Genomic DNA, 17,546 nt, shown 5'->3' on the forward strand with positions numbered 1-17,546 from the left:
AAATGAATCCAGTAACTTTTTCAGAAAAGGACATTCGAGATACCGTTAGCACACTTGCAAACTGGAGAGCCCCAGGACTGGATGGTGTACATAATTTCTGGTTTAAAAAGTTTTCATCGCTACACGAATATATGGCAACGTGTTTCAACAACATCCTTCAAAAACCAGAAACAATGCCAAAATTTATGGCCAGAGGATATACCTACCTTCTCCCGAAGAATGAAAACTATGATGATCCCTCAATATACCGTCCTATTACTTGCTTACCAACCTTATACAAAATACTTTCAGCTATTATTTCAAACAAGATATTTACTTACCTTGAGTAGAACAACATCTTAACTCCAGAGCAGAAAGGATGCAGGAAGCGAGCAAGGGGATGCAAGGAACAGGCGGCCATAGACGCAGTAGTACTAGAACACTCCAGAAAGAAAAACAGAAATCTTAACATGGCATACATCGATTACCAAAAGGCATTCGACTCTGGCCCTCATACCTGGTTAATGCACGTGCTTAAAATTTACGGAATCAATGAAAATCTTTCAACCTTCTTGAAGCACGCAATGACACAATGGCACACCAAGCTAGTTATTCGCGCCTCCGCTGGAACCGTCGAGACAGAAGATATTAAAATACGTAGGGGAATATTCCAGGGCGATTCGTTCAGTGCCTTATGGTTCTGTATAGCATTGAATCCTCTATCTAATGCCATAAAAGAAACAGGACATGGATACAAATTAAAAGCATCTACTGTAACTGAAACAGTAAACCATTTGTTTTACATGGACGACTTGAAAATATATGCCTCTAACAACACTCAGCTACAAGATCTATTGAAAGTTGTCCATAGTATTAGTCAAGATATTGGTATGACATTTGGTCTTTCCAAATGTCAAATAGTGAATGTTCATAAAGGCAAAGTTGTAAATGCACCTGAAGTAGAGCTCGACGGCATGATTATTTCAGCAATGGGGACCAACGGGGACCCATATAAATATCTGGGATTTCTACAGACAAATAAGATGGAACACAAAAAGATGAAGCAAACTCTTACGAACCAATTTCATGCAAGACTGAAGGCCGTTTTAAGAACTAAATTAAACTCCAAAAACTTAGTGAAGGCTATAAACTCGTATGTAATTCCTATACTTGCATATTCTTTTGGCATTATCGCATGGTCTAAAACTGATCTCGAAGAGCTTAATAGGAATGTTCGAGTACAATTAACGAAACATAGAATGCATCATCCACGTGCATCAAAACATCGGTTCATGCTTCCTAGGCATTTGGGTGGCCGAGGTATTTTAAATATACATAATGTATGTGCCACTGAGATAAAAAATCTTAGAACCTACTTTCATAACCATACTGAAAACCTACACCGTGCTATCGTAAACACTGACGATAACTACACTCCCTTAAACTTAAAGTCAACAACGATACAACCAGAATATCAAAATGTCAAAGACGAGTTGAAAAATTGGGCACAGAAAGAATTGCACGGGAGATTTTACAATGACCTCCAACGAGAAGAAGTTAATAGAGCAGACTCACTATATTGGCTTAAGAATGGTACAATATATCCAGAGACAGAGGGTTTCATGTTAAGTATCCAGGACAATGTTACCAATACGAAAAATCACAGGAAATACATTTTAAGAGAACAAATGTCCAACGACCTCTGCAGGCGCTGCAATGAATGTACTGAAACTGTAGAGCACATATTGTCGGGATGCTCTGTACTGGCTCATACGAAGTACCTTGAAAGGCATAATAGGGTGGCAACTATTGTATACCTTGAATTGTTCAAACTATATAATCTAAAGCCTGTGAGCGAAAACCCTTATTATAAATATGTCCCCGTGCCGGTGGTTGAGAACGATATAGCAAAAATATATTTGGACAAAGATATAATCACGGACAAACGCATGGAGCATAACAGACCAGATATAACAGTTATTCTAAAGCAAGAGAAAAAAGCGTTTTTGATAGATATATCAGTACCGAACAACCACAACCTAAAACAGAAATACACTGAGAAACTTACCAAGTATGCTGAGCTCCGTAGAGAAGTTAAAGCTATGTGGCGGATGGAATCGGTCTTCATCGTACCGGTGATCTTATCCACGATGGGTCTGATACCTACAACATTAAAAGAAAATTTAAAAATAATATCGATACCGTATAACACTTACCATAAAATGCAGAAGTCTGTTGTGCTGGACGCCACCAACATTGTCAGGCACTTTCTGGATTAGGCTCATAGCGCAGCATCTTGCCATGCTGGCCGATCTGCGCCGTATCATAACCAGTAAACTGCGAAATTAAAAGAAAAAAAAAATAATAATAATAATAGCTCCCGTATATAGCGTTTAACGCCTTGGGAGTAGCAAGATACAGCTTTCTATACTAGAGCCGTTCGGTATACAAGGAAGGTAATGTGGCTAGCACTACGCTTCAACCGTCTATTATTACCTCAGGATTGTGAATCTCAAGTACTCATTTAAGGCTGAGTCGACCTAGGTACCCAAACTATTTTTATTTTAATAAAAATAGTCGGCTGATTAAATGCCGTGTGTGGGAATCGAACCCACACCTTGAGATTGGTAGACGAGAGCCTGTGCCTGTACCTCTACGCCACCGGGCACCGAAAATTTAGTTCTCAAAAGAACTGTTTCTGCTTAAAAGTGCAGTTTAAAAAACCTATGAAAATAGGCAAAAAACGAGGATTACTCACAAAGATTCAACAACACGATATTATACAAAATAAAGACTGACATTATGATAATTGTCAAATAATAGACGACAACGTTAACACGGCGCAATGTGACAAAAATAGCGATAATAAAATTCTGTTTAAATTCATTTTTGCAGCTTTAATCTAAATAAAATATCTGTTACAACCATTTGCTCTATAAAGTAAAATGAAGAGCTGCGCGGGTATCTTAATTATATAACAAATTTAAACATTTTGGCCGAAGTTTTATTTAGTCAGGTTTATATAGGCTTTAGTGTCAATTTCGATTTGATTGATGACGTGCATCGGAAAATGTTTTGCAATTACCGTATGTCGACTTTTGAAATTTTTATAGCGATGTTCTGGCATCATTTAAAGGTTTTCGTTTTTTACTGGCGCGGTTTAGATATGTATGCTCTATTATAACATTGTATACAATAAAAGGTTTCTGTATTTACCGTAGGTTGAGTACATTATTCTTAAATAAACTAACAAATCAAACATAGAAATTAGTAGGTACCTATATTATTTTTCTTCAATATTACAGAATCCTTTCTAAATTTAACACGCTGTAGTCTATCGTTTCCAGGATTCAATGGATTTGGATGATATCCTTCCACAAGTTGGTGAATTTGGAACGTATCAAAAACTCATGCTGTGGCTGATATGTCTTCCAGCTTGCTTCCCCTGTGGATTTGGCGCATTTAATCAGTTATTCATGACAGATACACCGGAGCATTGGTGTTATGTTCCCGAGTTACAGAATCTTACAGCTGAAGACAGGAAAGATTTGTCCATACCTCGTACCAATGGGACATTTTCAAAATGTTCTAAATATGCCGTTAATTTTACAACAGTGTTAGAAGAAATTTGGGAATACCCTAGCAATTCGATTAATAGAAGTTTATGGAAGACTGAGGAATGTAGAAATGGTTGGGAGTACAATACGAGTGTGGTACAGTCTAGTATAGTCATAGATGTAAGTATTGTTACACTTTCTGTAATTTTATATAAAGCTATAGGGGTGAGCATTTTTTGAAAATCACCCGGTGTAAAAATGCTTTTAGCACCTCTCCTCTCCTCTATCTCACTCACCATACCCCGAAATATTTAATTGTTCCTTATACTATGCCAGAGCTGCAAGCTTACAGAAAACTTAAGTCTCTTTTTGATGAAATCATTTTAATGACTTAAGTCATTTGATTGTAAGTCATTTTTCGAAAGCTGACTTAAGACTTAAAATTTAAGTCCTTTTCAAAATTATTTGTCGTCTTAAATCTTTTTTTAATGACTTCAGTCTTCTTACAATGGACTTATGTCATTAAAAAGTTTTAAGTCTTTTTATAAAAGGCTCAAGTCAGATTTGTATACCGCTTCTTTCCGACAAAAGTGACACAACTCAAAATTTTGTGATTTTGGGTTTTTCTAACCCATGGCAATAAAAAAGCGCCTTTTTAATAAGCAAAACCGTCCCATTTAATATTAAATAATTCACCGCTAGGTGTCATCTGGACTAACTGTCACTTTTTGAGTATTGGACTATGATTAACGTGGAAGACCGTACCAGTTTTGTTGCGTCAGGGTTGCATCATTCGTGCACGTTGGGTCATATTTTTATGTGAAAAAAGGTCCCAATCCAAAAAGTGCTAGTTTAAACAGAGGTGATACATTTGAAACCCGTAAGAGAGTAAAGGGTCCCAAAACAAAAAGTGACCAAATTGTTTTATAATATTTTCGAGCAAGACTTTTCGGTCATTTGCGGCTTTTTTTCGAGAAAGAAGGTCACTTCTTTTTTTTAATATTAAATACTTAACTTTTTAAAGGCAATAGGTATTAAAAATATACTTAGAACTATACTTATTTACTATAAAACCCCATTTTAAAGATTAGTTAAAAACTGGTTGTGTAAGAAACCATAATGCGATTCAAAAATTTTCAATTGCCTCTACTGTAAAGTTTATTAGTTTTGAGTTGTGTTGCTTTTGACGGAAAGCAGCGGTATATTTTTTTTGGTAATTTTTTAACAGCATCATTCCTTTTTAAACTGTTAGGCGGCAGCCAAGCAGAAAAATAAAAAACAATGCTCAATACCACTAGTAAATAAAACGTTAGTTTTTCGGAACCGGTTTTGATTATTTGTCGCGTTACGCGTACGTAGTGAGTCTGTTGTCTTTCAAGTGAATCCCCGACTCCATTATGTAGCCCGAAAGACGAAGGAAAGAAATTTATCTCAAATATATTGAAGAGTACCTTGAAATCCTCCAGCCCCTTAGCTTATGCCATCGACATATTACATAGTGATCAAAACACATCACCCCTTTGTTTCTTTTTTTAACACAACGACATGCATTAGATGACATCTAAACATCTATGTAATGGATACATATAAAGTACTTCCAAATCGGTTAAATTTTATAAAAAAATTTAACCGTCCTTATTATGAACTTTAATTAATTTATGTGGTTCTAGTCTCATTTATACCTACAATAAAAAAAGAATAAAATCGCCAATAACACCGGTAAAACAAGAAAATGTATATTAATATTTTTTATAAAAAGGTAACAGTTGAGAGTTGGAACCTTTGGTGTTACCCAGCAAAATAAAATCACTAAATCACCACAATACACCAAAACACTTTTACTTTTACACTGGACGCGCGTTTCGCTAACCATGTTAGCATCATCAGCAGATGATTATAAACTAAAGTACAATCTACAAGTTGAGCGTTTATATACTCGCCCAGTGGGCACCGAGTGGGCGTGGCAAGATCTAGCCAACCGAGTCAGAGCCCACTGAGCGTAACAGTTAGATTTCCGCCACTAGAGTAGTAGGAACAAAGAACTTGAAGGAATTGGATCGTTGTCTCTGTTCATACTATCTTTACATTTATTAATTCTGATGCTTTCATATGCATCTAATTGCCTGTAATTTGAGTCTTGGTTAATTAATTTTAAATTATTAAGATCTATACAATGTTCTTTATCAACAATATGTTTGGCAACGCAAGATCTATCCGGTCTACCATATCTTATCTGAGCTAAATGTTCTTTAAATCTAGTTAATATTGATCTTCTAGTTTGCCCAACATATTTCTGATTACAATCTTTACAAGAAATTTCATAAATACCCGACCTTTCCAGTGGAGGTGTTTTATCCTTTGGATTACCTAATAATTGTTGTAATTTATTATTAGCACTATACACAAGTTTATAATTGATATTCTTAAAAATTCCTTTTAGACCACGGGATAACTCTCTATCAAACGTTATCGAAAAATATTTGGACGCATCTTTCTCCACTTGAAAAGTCGAATTTTCAGAAATCATTAACCTATACCTACATTTTCTAATTAATTTATCAACTAGTGAAGGAAAATATCCATTACACTAAGCTACATTTCTAATGTAATCTCTTTCTATTTCATATCTTTCGGTGGAAAGTGGGAAACTAAGTAATCTATGAACTAAGAAATTTAAACTAGCCATTTTATGTTCAACACTATGATGTGATTCATTAGGAATATATCTGCGTGTGGTCGTATTTTTCCTATAGATATCAAATTCCAGGCAGTTATTAGTATTTCTAATAACTAATACATCTAGAAATGGTAAACTGTCGTTGTTCTCAATTTCATGCGTAAATTTAATGGAAGGAAAACGATTATTTAACTTAGAAATAAAATTATCTATGGTGTTTGAATGTGTGTCAAAAACAGCAAAAATATCATCCACATACCTAAACCATACTCTTGGAAAATACTCAAACTGATTCCTAGCCTCCACTTCAAACCTGCTCATGAATAAATTAGCCAAAAATGGAGACAATGGATTACCCATTGCTGTACCTTCCCGCTGTTCAAAAAAGTTGTTATTAAATTGAAAACAATTTTGTTTCATACATAACGGTGTAAGCTCAATATATTCACTCACAGTTTTGTTGTCGTGACCATTTGCGTTCAGTAATTCCTTCAAGTAGCCTAAAGTATGTGGAATTGGAACACTTGGGAACAATGAAGATACATAAAAGGAGACCAAAATTTCACCTTCTTGCAATGTTATATCTTTAATTTTGTTAATGAATTCAATATTATTTTTAACTGAGAAAGAAGCTTCATGATCAGGTAAATTTTCGAACTCCCTTGATAGCCATTTTGCCAAATTATAAGTCGAAGAACCCACAGCCGAAACAATTGGGCGCATAGACTTGTCCGGTTTATGAATTTTTGGCATAGCATATAATTTTGGTAATGAGGGATTGGATACTTGCAATTTCCTCTTTAAAGAAAGATTGTTTTCAATTTAATAACAACTTTTTTGAACAGCGGGAAGGTACAGCAATGGGTAATCCATTGTCTCCATTTTTGGCTAATTTATTCATGAGCAGGTTTGAAGTGGAGGCTAGGAATCAGTTTGAGTATTTTCCAAGAGTATGGTTTAGGTATGTGGATGATATTTTTGTTGTTTTTGACACACATTCAGACACCATAGATAATTTTATTTCTAAGTTAAATAATCGTTTTCCTTCCATTAAATTTACGCATGAAATTGAGAACAATGAGAGATTACCATTACCAGAAATATGTTGGGCAAACTAGAAGATCAATATTAACTAGATTTAAAGAACATTTAGCTCAGATAAGATATGGTAGACCGGATAAATCTTGCGTTGCCGAACATATTGTTGATAAAGAACATTGTATAGATCTTAATAATTTAAAATTAATTAAACAAGTCTCAAATTACAGACAATTAGATGCATATCAAAGCATCAGAATTAATAAATGTAAAGATAGTATGAACAGAGACAACGATCCAATTCCTTCAAGTTCTTTATTCCTACTACTCTAGTGGCGGAAATCTAACTGTTACGCTCAGTGGGCTCTGACTCGGTTGGCTAGATGTTGCCACGCCCACTCGGTGCCCACTGGGCAAGTATATAAACGCTCAACTTGTAGATTGTACTTTAGTTTATAATCATCTGCTGATGATGCTAACATGGTTAGCGAAACGCGCGTCCAGTGTAAAAGTAAAAGTGTTTTGGTGTATTGTGGTGATTTAGTGTTTTTATTTTGCTATAAAAAGGTACTTAAATTGAATTTTGGCTCTCTTGACTTGAGGGTAATTATGTTGATTTAAGTCGTTTTACTGACTTAACTTGCAAATTATCATGATTTAAGTCAGAAATATAGATTTAAGTCATAAAAACGACTTAAATAACCTTATATTGATTTAAGTCTTTACAAAAATGACTTGACTTGAAATAAAATGATTTAAGTCAAAGACTTAAGACTTAAATAATTTGAACTTTATGTTGAATTTGACTTAAGACTTAAATAGGTAATTCTGATTTTAGAAATGACTTAAAACTTAAGTCTTTTTAAAATTGACTTGTTGCAGCTTTGTTTAACACACACCAAACTAAGTGTAAAAAAATAAAAAATGTCTATACCTATGTGGCGGATTCATCTTTCCAAAAAAAATCCTTTATGGGTATTTCGCCACTGCACTGCAAGAAAATCTACAAAATAAAATAATTATTTTTTGTAGACACTTCTGCGTTACACCTAAACGGACGCTGCTTGTCAGAAGTTATGTTTATAGTAATACAAATTTGCCTAACAAAGAAAAAAAATGCTTAACGTTTCGGAAAGTTATCTCTTTCCGTCGTCGGAAGCAAAAAAAATACAAAGAATATAGAAAAAAAACTATTTAAAATATTTAAATTCAACTATTCGGGAACACTTTACTTTTTTAAAACAGATACGTCTACAAGAAACCGTTGACGTTCTGTTAAAAAATAATTTAAGTGGATTTTCCAACTAAACAGGAGAAAATAATATTTTTTTTCAGTTTGATTTAGTTTGCGATAAAGCTATCTATCCCACACTTGGACTTGTTTCCCTTAACCTGGGAGGACCCTTTGGAGTATATTTCTTTGGTTGGTTGAATGACAGGATTGGAAGAAAGAAAACCTTTTTCTTTTGCCTCACCACTTTCATAATTGGAGGCGTTATGACTGCCATTTCACCGGAATTCTGGTGGTGGGCAACGGGTAGATTTGTTATCGGATTAACGATACCAGCAATCTACCAAATCCCATTTATAATATGTAAGTTTATTATTAATAAATATTATACGGGGGTAGTCTGAAATTTTTTCCACCTCAAAAAGATACAACACATTTTTTTAAATACCGGGTGCGTCTCGAAAGTGGCTCAGCCCTGTAACTTTTTTATTTTTTCAGATACAAAAACGAGATTTGGTATGTTAGTATATGACATAAATTAGGATTGATTGACGTATTCAATTGTTTTTGGTCACTTTTTCACCGGAAATGACTACAACTTTTGATTTTTAAATAGCATCCTCGATATATTTCTACTTTACTTGATCGAAAAGAAAAACTTTTATCATTTTCGCTTAAAATGTATGTTTAAAAGGTATATTTTAAATTTCAAGTGCCATGGCTGTCTTTAAAACACTAATTTTTAATCAAGGAGCCTGGGAAAAATAGATTTGATCGTCTAATGTTTTTCGTGTCTTGTCTTGGCCTGTTAAAAGGTGGCGAAATCGAATTTTTAATCATATATCAATTTTTTCTGATAGAACAAGGATGACTCATTTGCATATTTGGAAAAAGCCTTTTTTACGAATTTGGTACCACACCCTTGTTATTTCGAGTAAAATTGTCGTTATGGTTAGGTTTGTCATGTTACAATTTCAAATAAACCATATGCGAAAATATAATGCTTAATATAGTTAAAGAAAGAAAAGTTTCATACCTCGGCCATATCCTTAGAGGAGACTAATATTATATTCCTAAGCTGATTCTACAAGGAAAAATAGAGGGACGGCGAGGCCCAGGAAGAAAACAACATTCCTGGCTAAGAAACATACGGGATTGGTGTAACATCAGCGACGCAGCCACCATATTTCGAAGAGCCGAAAACGGCACTTTACACATTGTATGAAGAGTACAGACAATCGCCAACGTGCGGCTAAGCACAAGGCACAGGAAAAAGAGAAGATATGCGAAAATGTCAAAAGTTGACATATGATATAACATTCTACTCAGGGTGTCATTTTCTATAGAATAAACTAGAAATATACCGGGGGTGTTATTTAAAAATCAAAAGTTGTAGTTCCGGTGAAACAGGAAGTGGCCAAAAACAATTGAATACGTCAATCAATCCTAATTTATGTCATATACTAACATACCAAATCTTTTTTTTTTAACTGAAAAAATAAGAAAATTATAGAGGTGAACCACTTTTGAGATGCACCCGGTATACTCCCCTACCAAAATTTCAAAAGTATCGCATTACCAGTCTTTGTGATAATTAGCCGGATCCAGACTTTTAGCTAACCGAATATAATGTTAAATTTAGAAATTCTTATTATTTGCAAATAACTAAAAAGCATATTCTACATTACTTTTTATTTGCCCCACCCCCCTAAAATCCTGTATCCGCCCCTGATAACCATTAAGAATTTATTTAGAAATTTTTATCAATAGAACTCTCATTATTTCAGCTCTAGAACTGGTTGGACCGAATTACAGGTCCTTCGTCACAGTATTAACATGCCTGTTCTACACAGTTGGTCTTATAATGCTGGCCGGAATTACTTACCTCGTCAGAGATTGGGTATATTTGAACCTAATAACTTCACTACCTTTTGTGCTCTATTATATTTATTGGTTTTACTTGCCCGAGAGTCCAAGATGGTTGCTTGCCAAAGGAAAGTTCGAAGAAGCCTCCACAATATTAGAATCTCTGGCCAGAACCAACAAAAAAGAGTTGCCCTCTAGTTTCAAACAGCAACTGAAACAGAAAATGATGAACAAAGGAAATTTGGACTATGACGATGATACGCCAAAAAACTTGGGATTGTCCGATTTATGTGGAACTCCGAATATGAGATTAAAAACGTTATTGATTACGTTAAATTGGTTCGCAAATAATATGGTTTACGTTGGTTTGAGCTATTACGGACCATCGTTAGGAAGTAACGAATATTTGAGTTTTTTACTATCGTCTGTAGTAGAGTTGCCAAGTTATGTTTCAGCTTGGTTGCTTATCGATAGATGGGGCAGACGATGGCCTTTATGTATATGCATGATTTTGAGTGGACTCAGCTGTATAGCGACAGTTTTAATACCACCTGGTAAGTTATATGTATCTCAAGAATCATCAAATATACCATACGATCGAAAAAAAACGGCGTCAGCGATGGCTATCAAATGACGATCGCTGTCATTTTATATGGTAAATTATTTATTTATTTATTTATTTTAAACTACTCCTTACAAACACCAAAAGAATAGTTGTTACAGATAAGGGACTTAAATCTAAATTAATTAACTTAACAAAACTAAAACTACTGTACAATGAATGCAATAAGAAAAAAAAGTAGTTGAATTGAAACTAAAATATACAAAGTAAAAAAACAAAAATGTGCAGATATCTCACTTCACTGTGGTGAAGGAGGTATGATTTAGGATCTTATTTATTTCTTTTACATTTGTATGGAAAATATCTATATTAAACTGACTTAACACTGCATTACATTCGTCCAGGATGTGGCGCATATATGAACTGACCGTATAGATATTAAATGCTTTATTTGAATTTGTTGTGCGACGTAGGCTGATTTTTGGGACATGAAATTTGATATTATTTATTAGATCTGAATTATTGAGTTTATAATTATTTATTATATTATACAGGGTGTCCCAGAAATGAGTGCAGATATTTTAAGGGGTGGTAGATCTAGTCAAAATAAACATATTTTCTCTTTACCATTTTTAAAATAAATTGAAAATAACCGAGTTATTTAACTTTGAAAATTTAAAAAAATAATCGCAACATTTTGAGAACCGCCGGCAGATATCGCCAACTACATGCAATTACCCGGATCAAGCCCGGATTTCAGTTAATTCGACGCACTGTGTTGCCATATGGACAAGAAAGTATATGTTAAAAGTAAGTCATAAAATCACAACACCTAAGGAGTTTGCAGAGATGCATTACATTTTTAAGATTGTGATATTATTACATAAAATAAATTGAAACTTAAATGTTCAAAAGTTAAAAAAGTTAAATTAAAAAACTTACCCAATATTAAAAAAAAGATACTTATGGTAACTGTGGCAGTTCTCTTTTTCGATATACACTTAACTAAAATACACTTCACTGTGCTGCTTTACTTGTACATGGTATTATAATAATTGCTAAAATAACAGACCCATTTTTAACACATTATTTTCATATAGGCCTCATCACAATTTGAACCACTGATTTACAAAACACCTTGAAAAGCACACATTACTTTGAATATCTTTTTGAATACCGAACTACTTTCAATCTAAGAAAATACATGTTTTACTCAACAATTTTAAATACGTATTTTGTTTTTTCGCTATTTTTTCTATGTATTTCGACAATTCCATCGACAGCCCAACCGTCGCGTCGGCCAAGAGAACCACGCATAACTGGTAACTGCTCCTTTGTCGCGCCGCCGTGTCGAGCTTGCCTCATGCGAGGTTGCCGTAGTTTCAACAATATCAAATTCAAGACACTCGAAGCAATCAAATTCTTATTAAATTTTAAAAATAAAACAGAAAAACATGAAATGAAACAAACAAAACACAAATGAATTGGTTATTGATAAGGTCACAAAAAAGAAATTTCTAAAATGTTTATCGTAATTCAGAATTCAATATATCGAAAACAGCCCGACGAATAATCAATTCATTTTTGTTTTGTTTGTTTCCTTTCATGTTTCTCTGTTTTATTTTTAAAATTTAATACGAATTTGATTGCTTCGAATGTCTTGAATTTGATTGTAACTACGGCAACGTTGCTTAACATCGTCGTCTGACGCAAGCCCGCCACGACGGCGCGGCGACCGACGACTCAAAGGACCAGTTCACACGCGGAACTCTTGGCTGACGGTTAGGCTGTCGATGGAATTGTCGAAATACATCGACAAAATAGCGAAAAAATAAAATACGTATTTAAAATTGTTGAGTGAAACATGTATTTTCTTGGCGAAGTTTTCTTAGCTTAAGTGGCGATAAGAGACAATAATTTTCAACATTTATTCATTCATAAAGGTATTCAAAGTAATGTGCGCTTTTCAAGGTGTTTTGTAAAACAGTGGTTCAAATAAAACAGAGAAACATGAATGAAAACAAACAAAACAAAAATGAATCGATTATTCGTTGGCCTGTTTTCTAAATTTCTTGAATTGAATTTTAAATCACTATAAACAGTGGCGGATACAGAGGGGGGGCCCATGGGGCCCGGGCCCCCCCTAAAATTTATAAATTGGGCTAAATATTAGGCTTTTGGGTTAAAAATGGCGCCTTAAAAATCAAATTCTACATTACTTTTTATTTGGGCCCCCCCTAAAATAAATTTCTGTATCCGCCCCTGACGATAAACATTTTAGGAATTTCTTTTTTGTGACCTGATTGTGAATAATATAAATCATTTTATTAAATTTATTCCAAAATAAAGTTATTTTGCAGCATAACAAAGATTTTCGTAAACGTCATAAACGTAATGTTTTAGTTAATTTTCGGATGTTTTTGTTAAGTTTTCATTGAAAGAGTAAGTAGTAAAAATAATTAATGTGATTTTTTTCTATAATTATTAATAATGAGCACTGATAAAAGATTAAATTTAACATTCCTAATTTTTTCAGTAGAAATTTGTCTATGAATTTATAAATGTAGAACTATGTTCCGCCGAACTATGTAGAATGTGGATAACATAGGAGGTTGCAACACTGCAAGGTTTAGATACACCGTAGGGAAATCTCAGGTGAATAAACAAGTGGCACTAAAAAGTTTTTTCATATTTCCCGGAAAATGCCAAGAAAAAATTTAAATTTTCAACATTTTTTTTTCGCAAAAAAAAAACTCATAGGCGTATTTCTGGGGTTGAACTATACTACCAGTTAAAATATTTTCACTTATTTCTGGGACACCCTGTATAATATTAATAAACATTGCACGATTCTTCGGGCGTGTAGATCCTGGAAGTTGAATGAGCTTAACATATTTTTATATGATACTAACTGGACGCCGTTTTTTTTTTCGATCATACGGTACTACTTCAAAAATACAACTGGTGTTCTACTAAATCGGAACGAATATTCGAGCTTCCATTGTTTTTATTTGATTTAACTTACACGTTTCTGTCAGATTATTCACTGGCCGTAATATGTATACAGGATGTCCCAGGCTGAGCGTGCATTAGTAGATTCTAGAGTACTACACGAGTAACTACAATATTTATATCGGAGATGTTTTGACCGTCATTGTTTCACAACGAGGTCTATCGATTAAAAATATTTTCAATATGGCGGCAATTCCGGAAATACCGGAAGTTGACAGCAACTTTCTTATTTTAAATGGATACCCCCATTTTTTATTATACAGGGTGTCCCAGAAATAAGTGCAAATATTTTAACTGGTAGTATAGTTCAACGCCAGAAACACGCCTATGAGGTTTTTTTTTGCGAAAAAAAAATGTTGAAAATTTAAATTTTTTCTTGACATTTTCCGGGAAATTTGAAAAAACTTTTTAGTGCCACTTGTTTATTCACCTGAGATTTCCCTACGGTGTATCTAAACCTTGCAGTGTTGCAAACTCCTATGTTATCCACATTCTACATAGTTCGGCGGAACATAGTTCTACATTTATAAATTCATAGACAAATTTCTACTCAAAAAATTAGGAATGTTAAATTTAATCTTTTATCAGTGCTCATTAATAATTATAGAAAAAAAAACACATTAATTATTTTTAATAATTACCCTTTCAATGAAATCTTAACAAAAACCACCGAAAATTAACTAAAACATTTACGTTGATGACGTTTACGAAAATCTTTGTTATGCTGCAAAATAACTTTATTTTGGAATAAATTTAATAAAATGATTCATATTATTCACAATCAGGTCACAAAAAGAAATTCCTAAAATATTTATCGTAATTTAGAATTCAATTCAAGAAATTTAGAAAACAGTCCAACGAATAATCGATTCATTTTTGTTTTGTATGTTTTCTTTCATGTTTCTCTGTTTTATTTGTACTTTCATGTACCACTGTTTTACGAAACACCTTAAAAAGCGCACATTACTTTGAATACCTTTCTGAATGAATAAGTGTTGAGAATTATTGTCTCTTACCGCCACTTTACGAACTACTTTCAATCTAAGAAAATACATGTTTCACTCAACAATTATTGACAACGTATTTTGTTTTTTCGCTATTTTTTCGATGTGTTTCGACAATTCCTTCGACAGCCTAACCGTCAGCCAAGAACTGCCGCGTGTGAACTGGTCCTTTGAGTCGCAGGTCGTCGCGCCGTCGTGGCGGGCTTGCGTCAGACGACGATGTTAAGCAACGTTGCCGGAGTTACAACAATTTCAAATTCAAGACATTCGAAGCAATCAAATTCGTATTAAATTTTAAAAATAAAACAGAGAAACATGAAAGGAAATAAATAAAACAAGAATGAATTGATTATTCGTCGGGCTGTTTTCGATGTATTGAATTCTGAATTACGATAAACATTTTAGAAATTTCTTTTTTGTGACCTTATCAGTAACCAATTCATTTGTGTTTTGTTTGTTTCCTTTCATGTTTTCCTGTTTTATTTTTAAAATTTAATAAGAATTTGATTGCTTCGAGTGTCTTGAATTTGAAATTGTTGAAACTACGGCAACCTCGCTTGACGCAAGCTCGACACGGCGGCGCGACAAAGGAGCAGTTAAGGTTGTCGCCCACTAGACCGCAGCGCGACGCGGCGCGGCACCATGTAGAAATTTCTTTTGTCTGCTTGCCATGTATTTAAATGGACCAACGTACATCAGAGCGCGCAGCGCCGAAGCGCGCAGCGCCGAAGCGCGCCGCGGGATTTCCGTCAAGAAGTCGGAAGACTTCTCTAGCAACTTTTTTCCGTCTCCCGCGTTTCGGCGTGTTGCAGTGTGCGTACTCACAACGGAAATAATTTTGCATTCGAGTCTTTTCAGTTGGCTTTTTGACTAGGAACTAGTGATACGTATCAATGGTAGAATTGTATTTTTAAAGGTAAATTAGGCAAATCGATTTTCATAAAGGAATATGATATTTTTTTTAGTCTCCCCTCACTAGAGACAGATGGACGAAATGCCTTTCTATCAAAGATTCAATATAATTGAGGGGTCTAGAGGCAAAACCGGCAATCTCCACTTTTTAACAAAAGTGACAATCTCCAATTTTTAAATTCTAATTACCTAAATATATAAAAAAGATCAGGGTTTTTTCACCACATAACTAATATACACATCAGAATAAATAAAAATTATCAAAAGTATTAGTAATTTGTCTCTTTTGAAAAAATATGATAAGTATAGAGATACCCGGTGTTTTGTTTCTAAAACCCTCAATTGAGAAGTGGGTAAAATGTTTCCTTTATATTTTGTAATACTGAAAAAAATGCTCTTGTCTTTTATTAAATCTGGAAAAAGATGGTAAAATTCTCCAAACTTCTTTCTTTTTTTGTTAATCGTATGAGTCCAAACTTTTCCTTTTCTTCTTCACCCCCTCTTCCTCTTCCTCTGTTAGAAAAGCACAAAAAATACGCTTTCGTCCGAACTTGAACTCATTGCTTTAAAAACTAAACTACAGTAAGTAAAAAACACTTCGACTATAACTAAATAGCGTTTCCGTGTTTCAAAAGCGCGCTATAGTGGGCGCAGTCCCTTCGCAGCCAGAAAATATTCTCTTCCCAGCGCCGCGCCGCGCCGCGGTCTAGTGGGTGACAACCTTTACCAGTGATGCGCCGCTCTCTTGACCGACGGCCGACGCGACGGTTTGGCTGACGATGGAATTGTTGAAATACATAGAAAAAATAGCGAAAAAACAAAATACGTATTTAAAATTGTTGAGTGAAACATGTATTTTCTTAGATTGAAAGTAGTTCGGAAAGGGGCGATAAGAGACAATAATTCTCAACATTTATTCATTCAGAAAGGTATTCAAAGTAATGTGTGCTTTTCAAGGTGTTTTGTAAATCAGTGGTTCAAATTGTGATGAGGCCTATATGAAAATAATGTGTTAAAAATGGGGACTGTTATTTTAGTAGTTATTATAATAGCATGTACAAGTAAAGCAGCACAGTGAAGTGTATTTTAGTTAAGTGTATATCGAAAAAGAGAACTGTCACAGTTACATCGATCTGTCATAAGTATCTTTTTTAATGTTGGGTAAGTTTTTTAATTTAACTTTTTAAAACATTTTTTAACACATTATTAAACATTTAACTTTTAATTTATTTTATGTAATAATATCACAATCTTAAAAATGTAATGCATCTCTGCAAACTCCTCAGGTGTTGTGATTTTATGACTTACTTTTAACATATACTTTCTTGTCCCTATGGCAACACAGTGCGTCGAATTAACTGAAATCCGGGCTTGATCCGGGTAATTGGATGTAGTTGGCGATATCTGCCGGCGGTTCTCAAAATGTTGCGATTATTTTTTAAAATTTTCAAAGTTAAATAACTCGGTTATTTTCAATTTATTTTAAAAATGGTAAAGAGAAAATATATTTATTTTGACCAGATCTACCACCCCTTAAAATATCTGCACTCGTTTCTCAGACACCCTGTATATTTAAATTCTCGAAGGAAAAGATTAAACAGCTCAGCCCTCAACAACTCGTAACCGTATACACCAGTGTACACCAATACTGCCTTCAGGCTTCATCAGTACGGTAAGGAATCAGGAAGCGATCAAACCGATCCCAAAA

The 17,546-nt window shown here is 34.2% G+C and overlaps 1 protein-coding gene across 6 annotated transcripts in view; it reads left to right on the forward strand.

Moving 5' to 3' along the window:
* Positions 1-17,546, forward strand: part of LOC115884083 (carcinine transporter) — a 69,419-nt gene that overhangs the window by 38,364 nt on the left and 13,509 nt on the right. For all 6 annotated transcript variants that reach the window (XM_030902569.1, XM_030902565.1, XM_030902567.1 and 3 more), the window contains 3 exons: positions 3,327-3,716; positions 8,587-8,845; positions 10,270-10,902. In XM_030902569.1, the coding sequence (XP_030758429.1) occupies positions 3,333-3,716; positions 8,587-8,845; positions 10,270-10,902 (1,276 nt within the window). In that variant the 5' untranslated portion in view covers positions 3,327-3,332. The remainder of the gene's footprint in view (positions 1-3,326; positions 3,717-8,586; positions 8,846-10,269; positions 10,903-17,546) is intronic.

The sequence above is a fragment of the Sitophilus oryzae genome, unplaced genomic scaffold, assembly GCF_002938485.1.
Source record: "Sitophilus oryzae breed Bouriz unplaced genomic scaffold, Soryzae_2.0 scaffold_2014_pilon_pilon, whole genome shotgun sequence".
NCBI lineage: Eukaryota > Metazoa > Arthropoda > Insecta > Coleoptera > Curculionidae > Sitophilus > Sitophilus oryzae.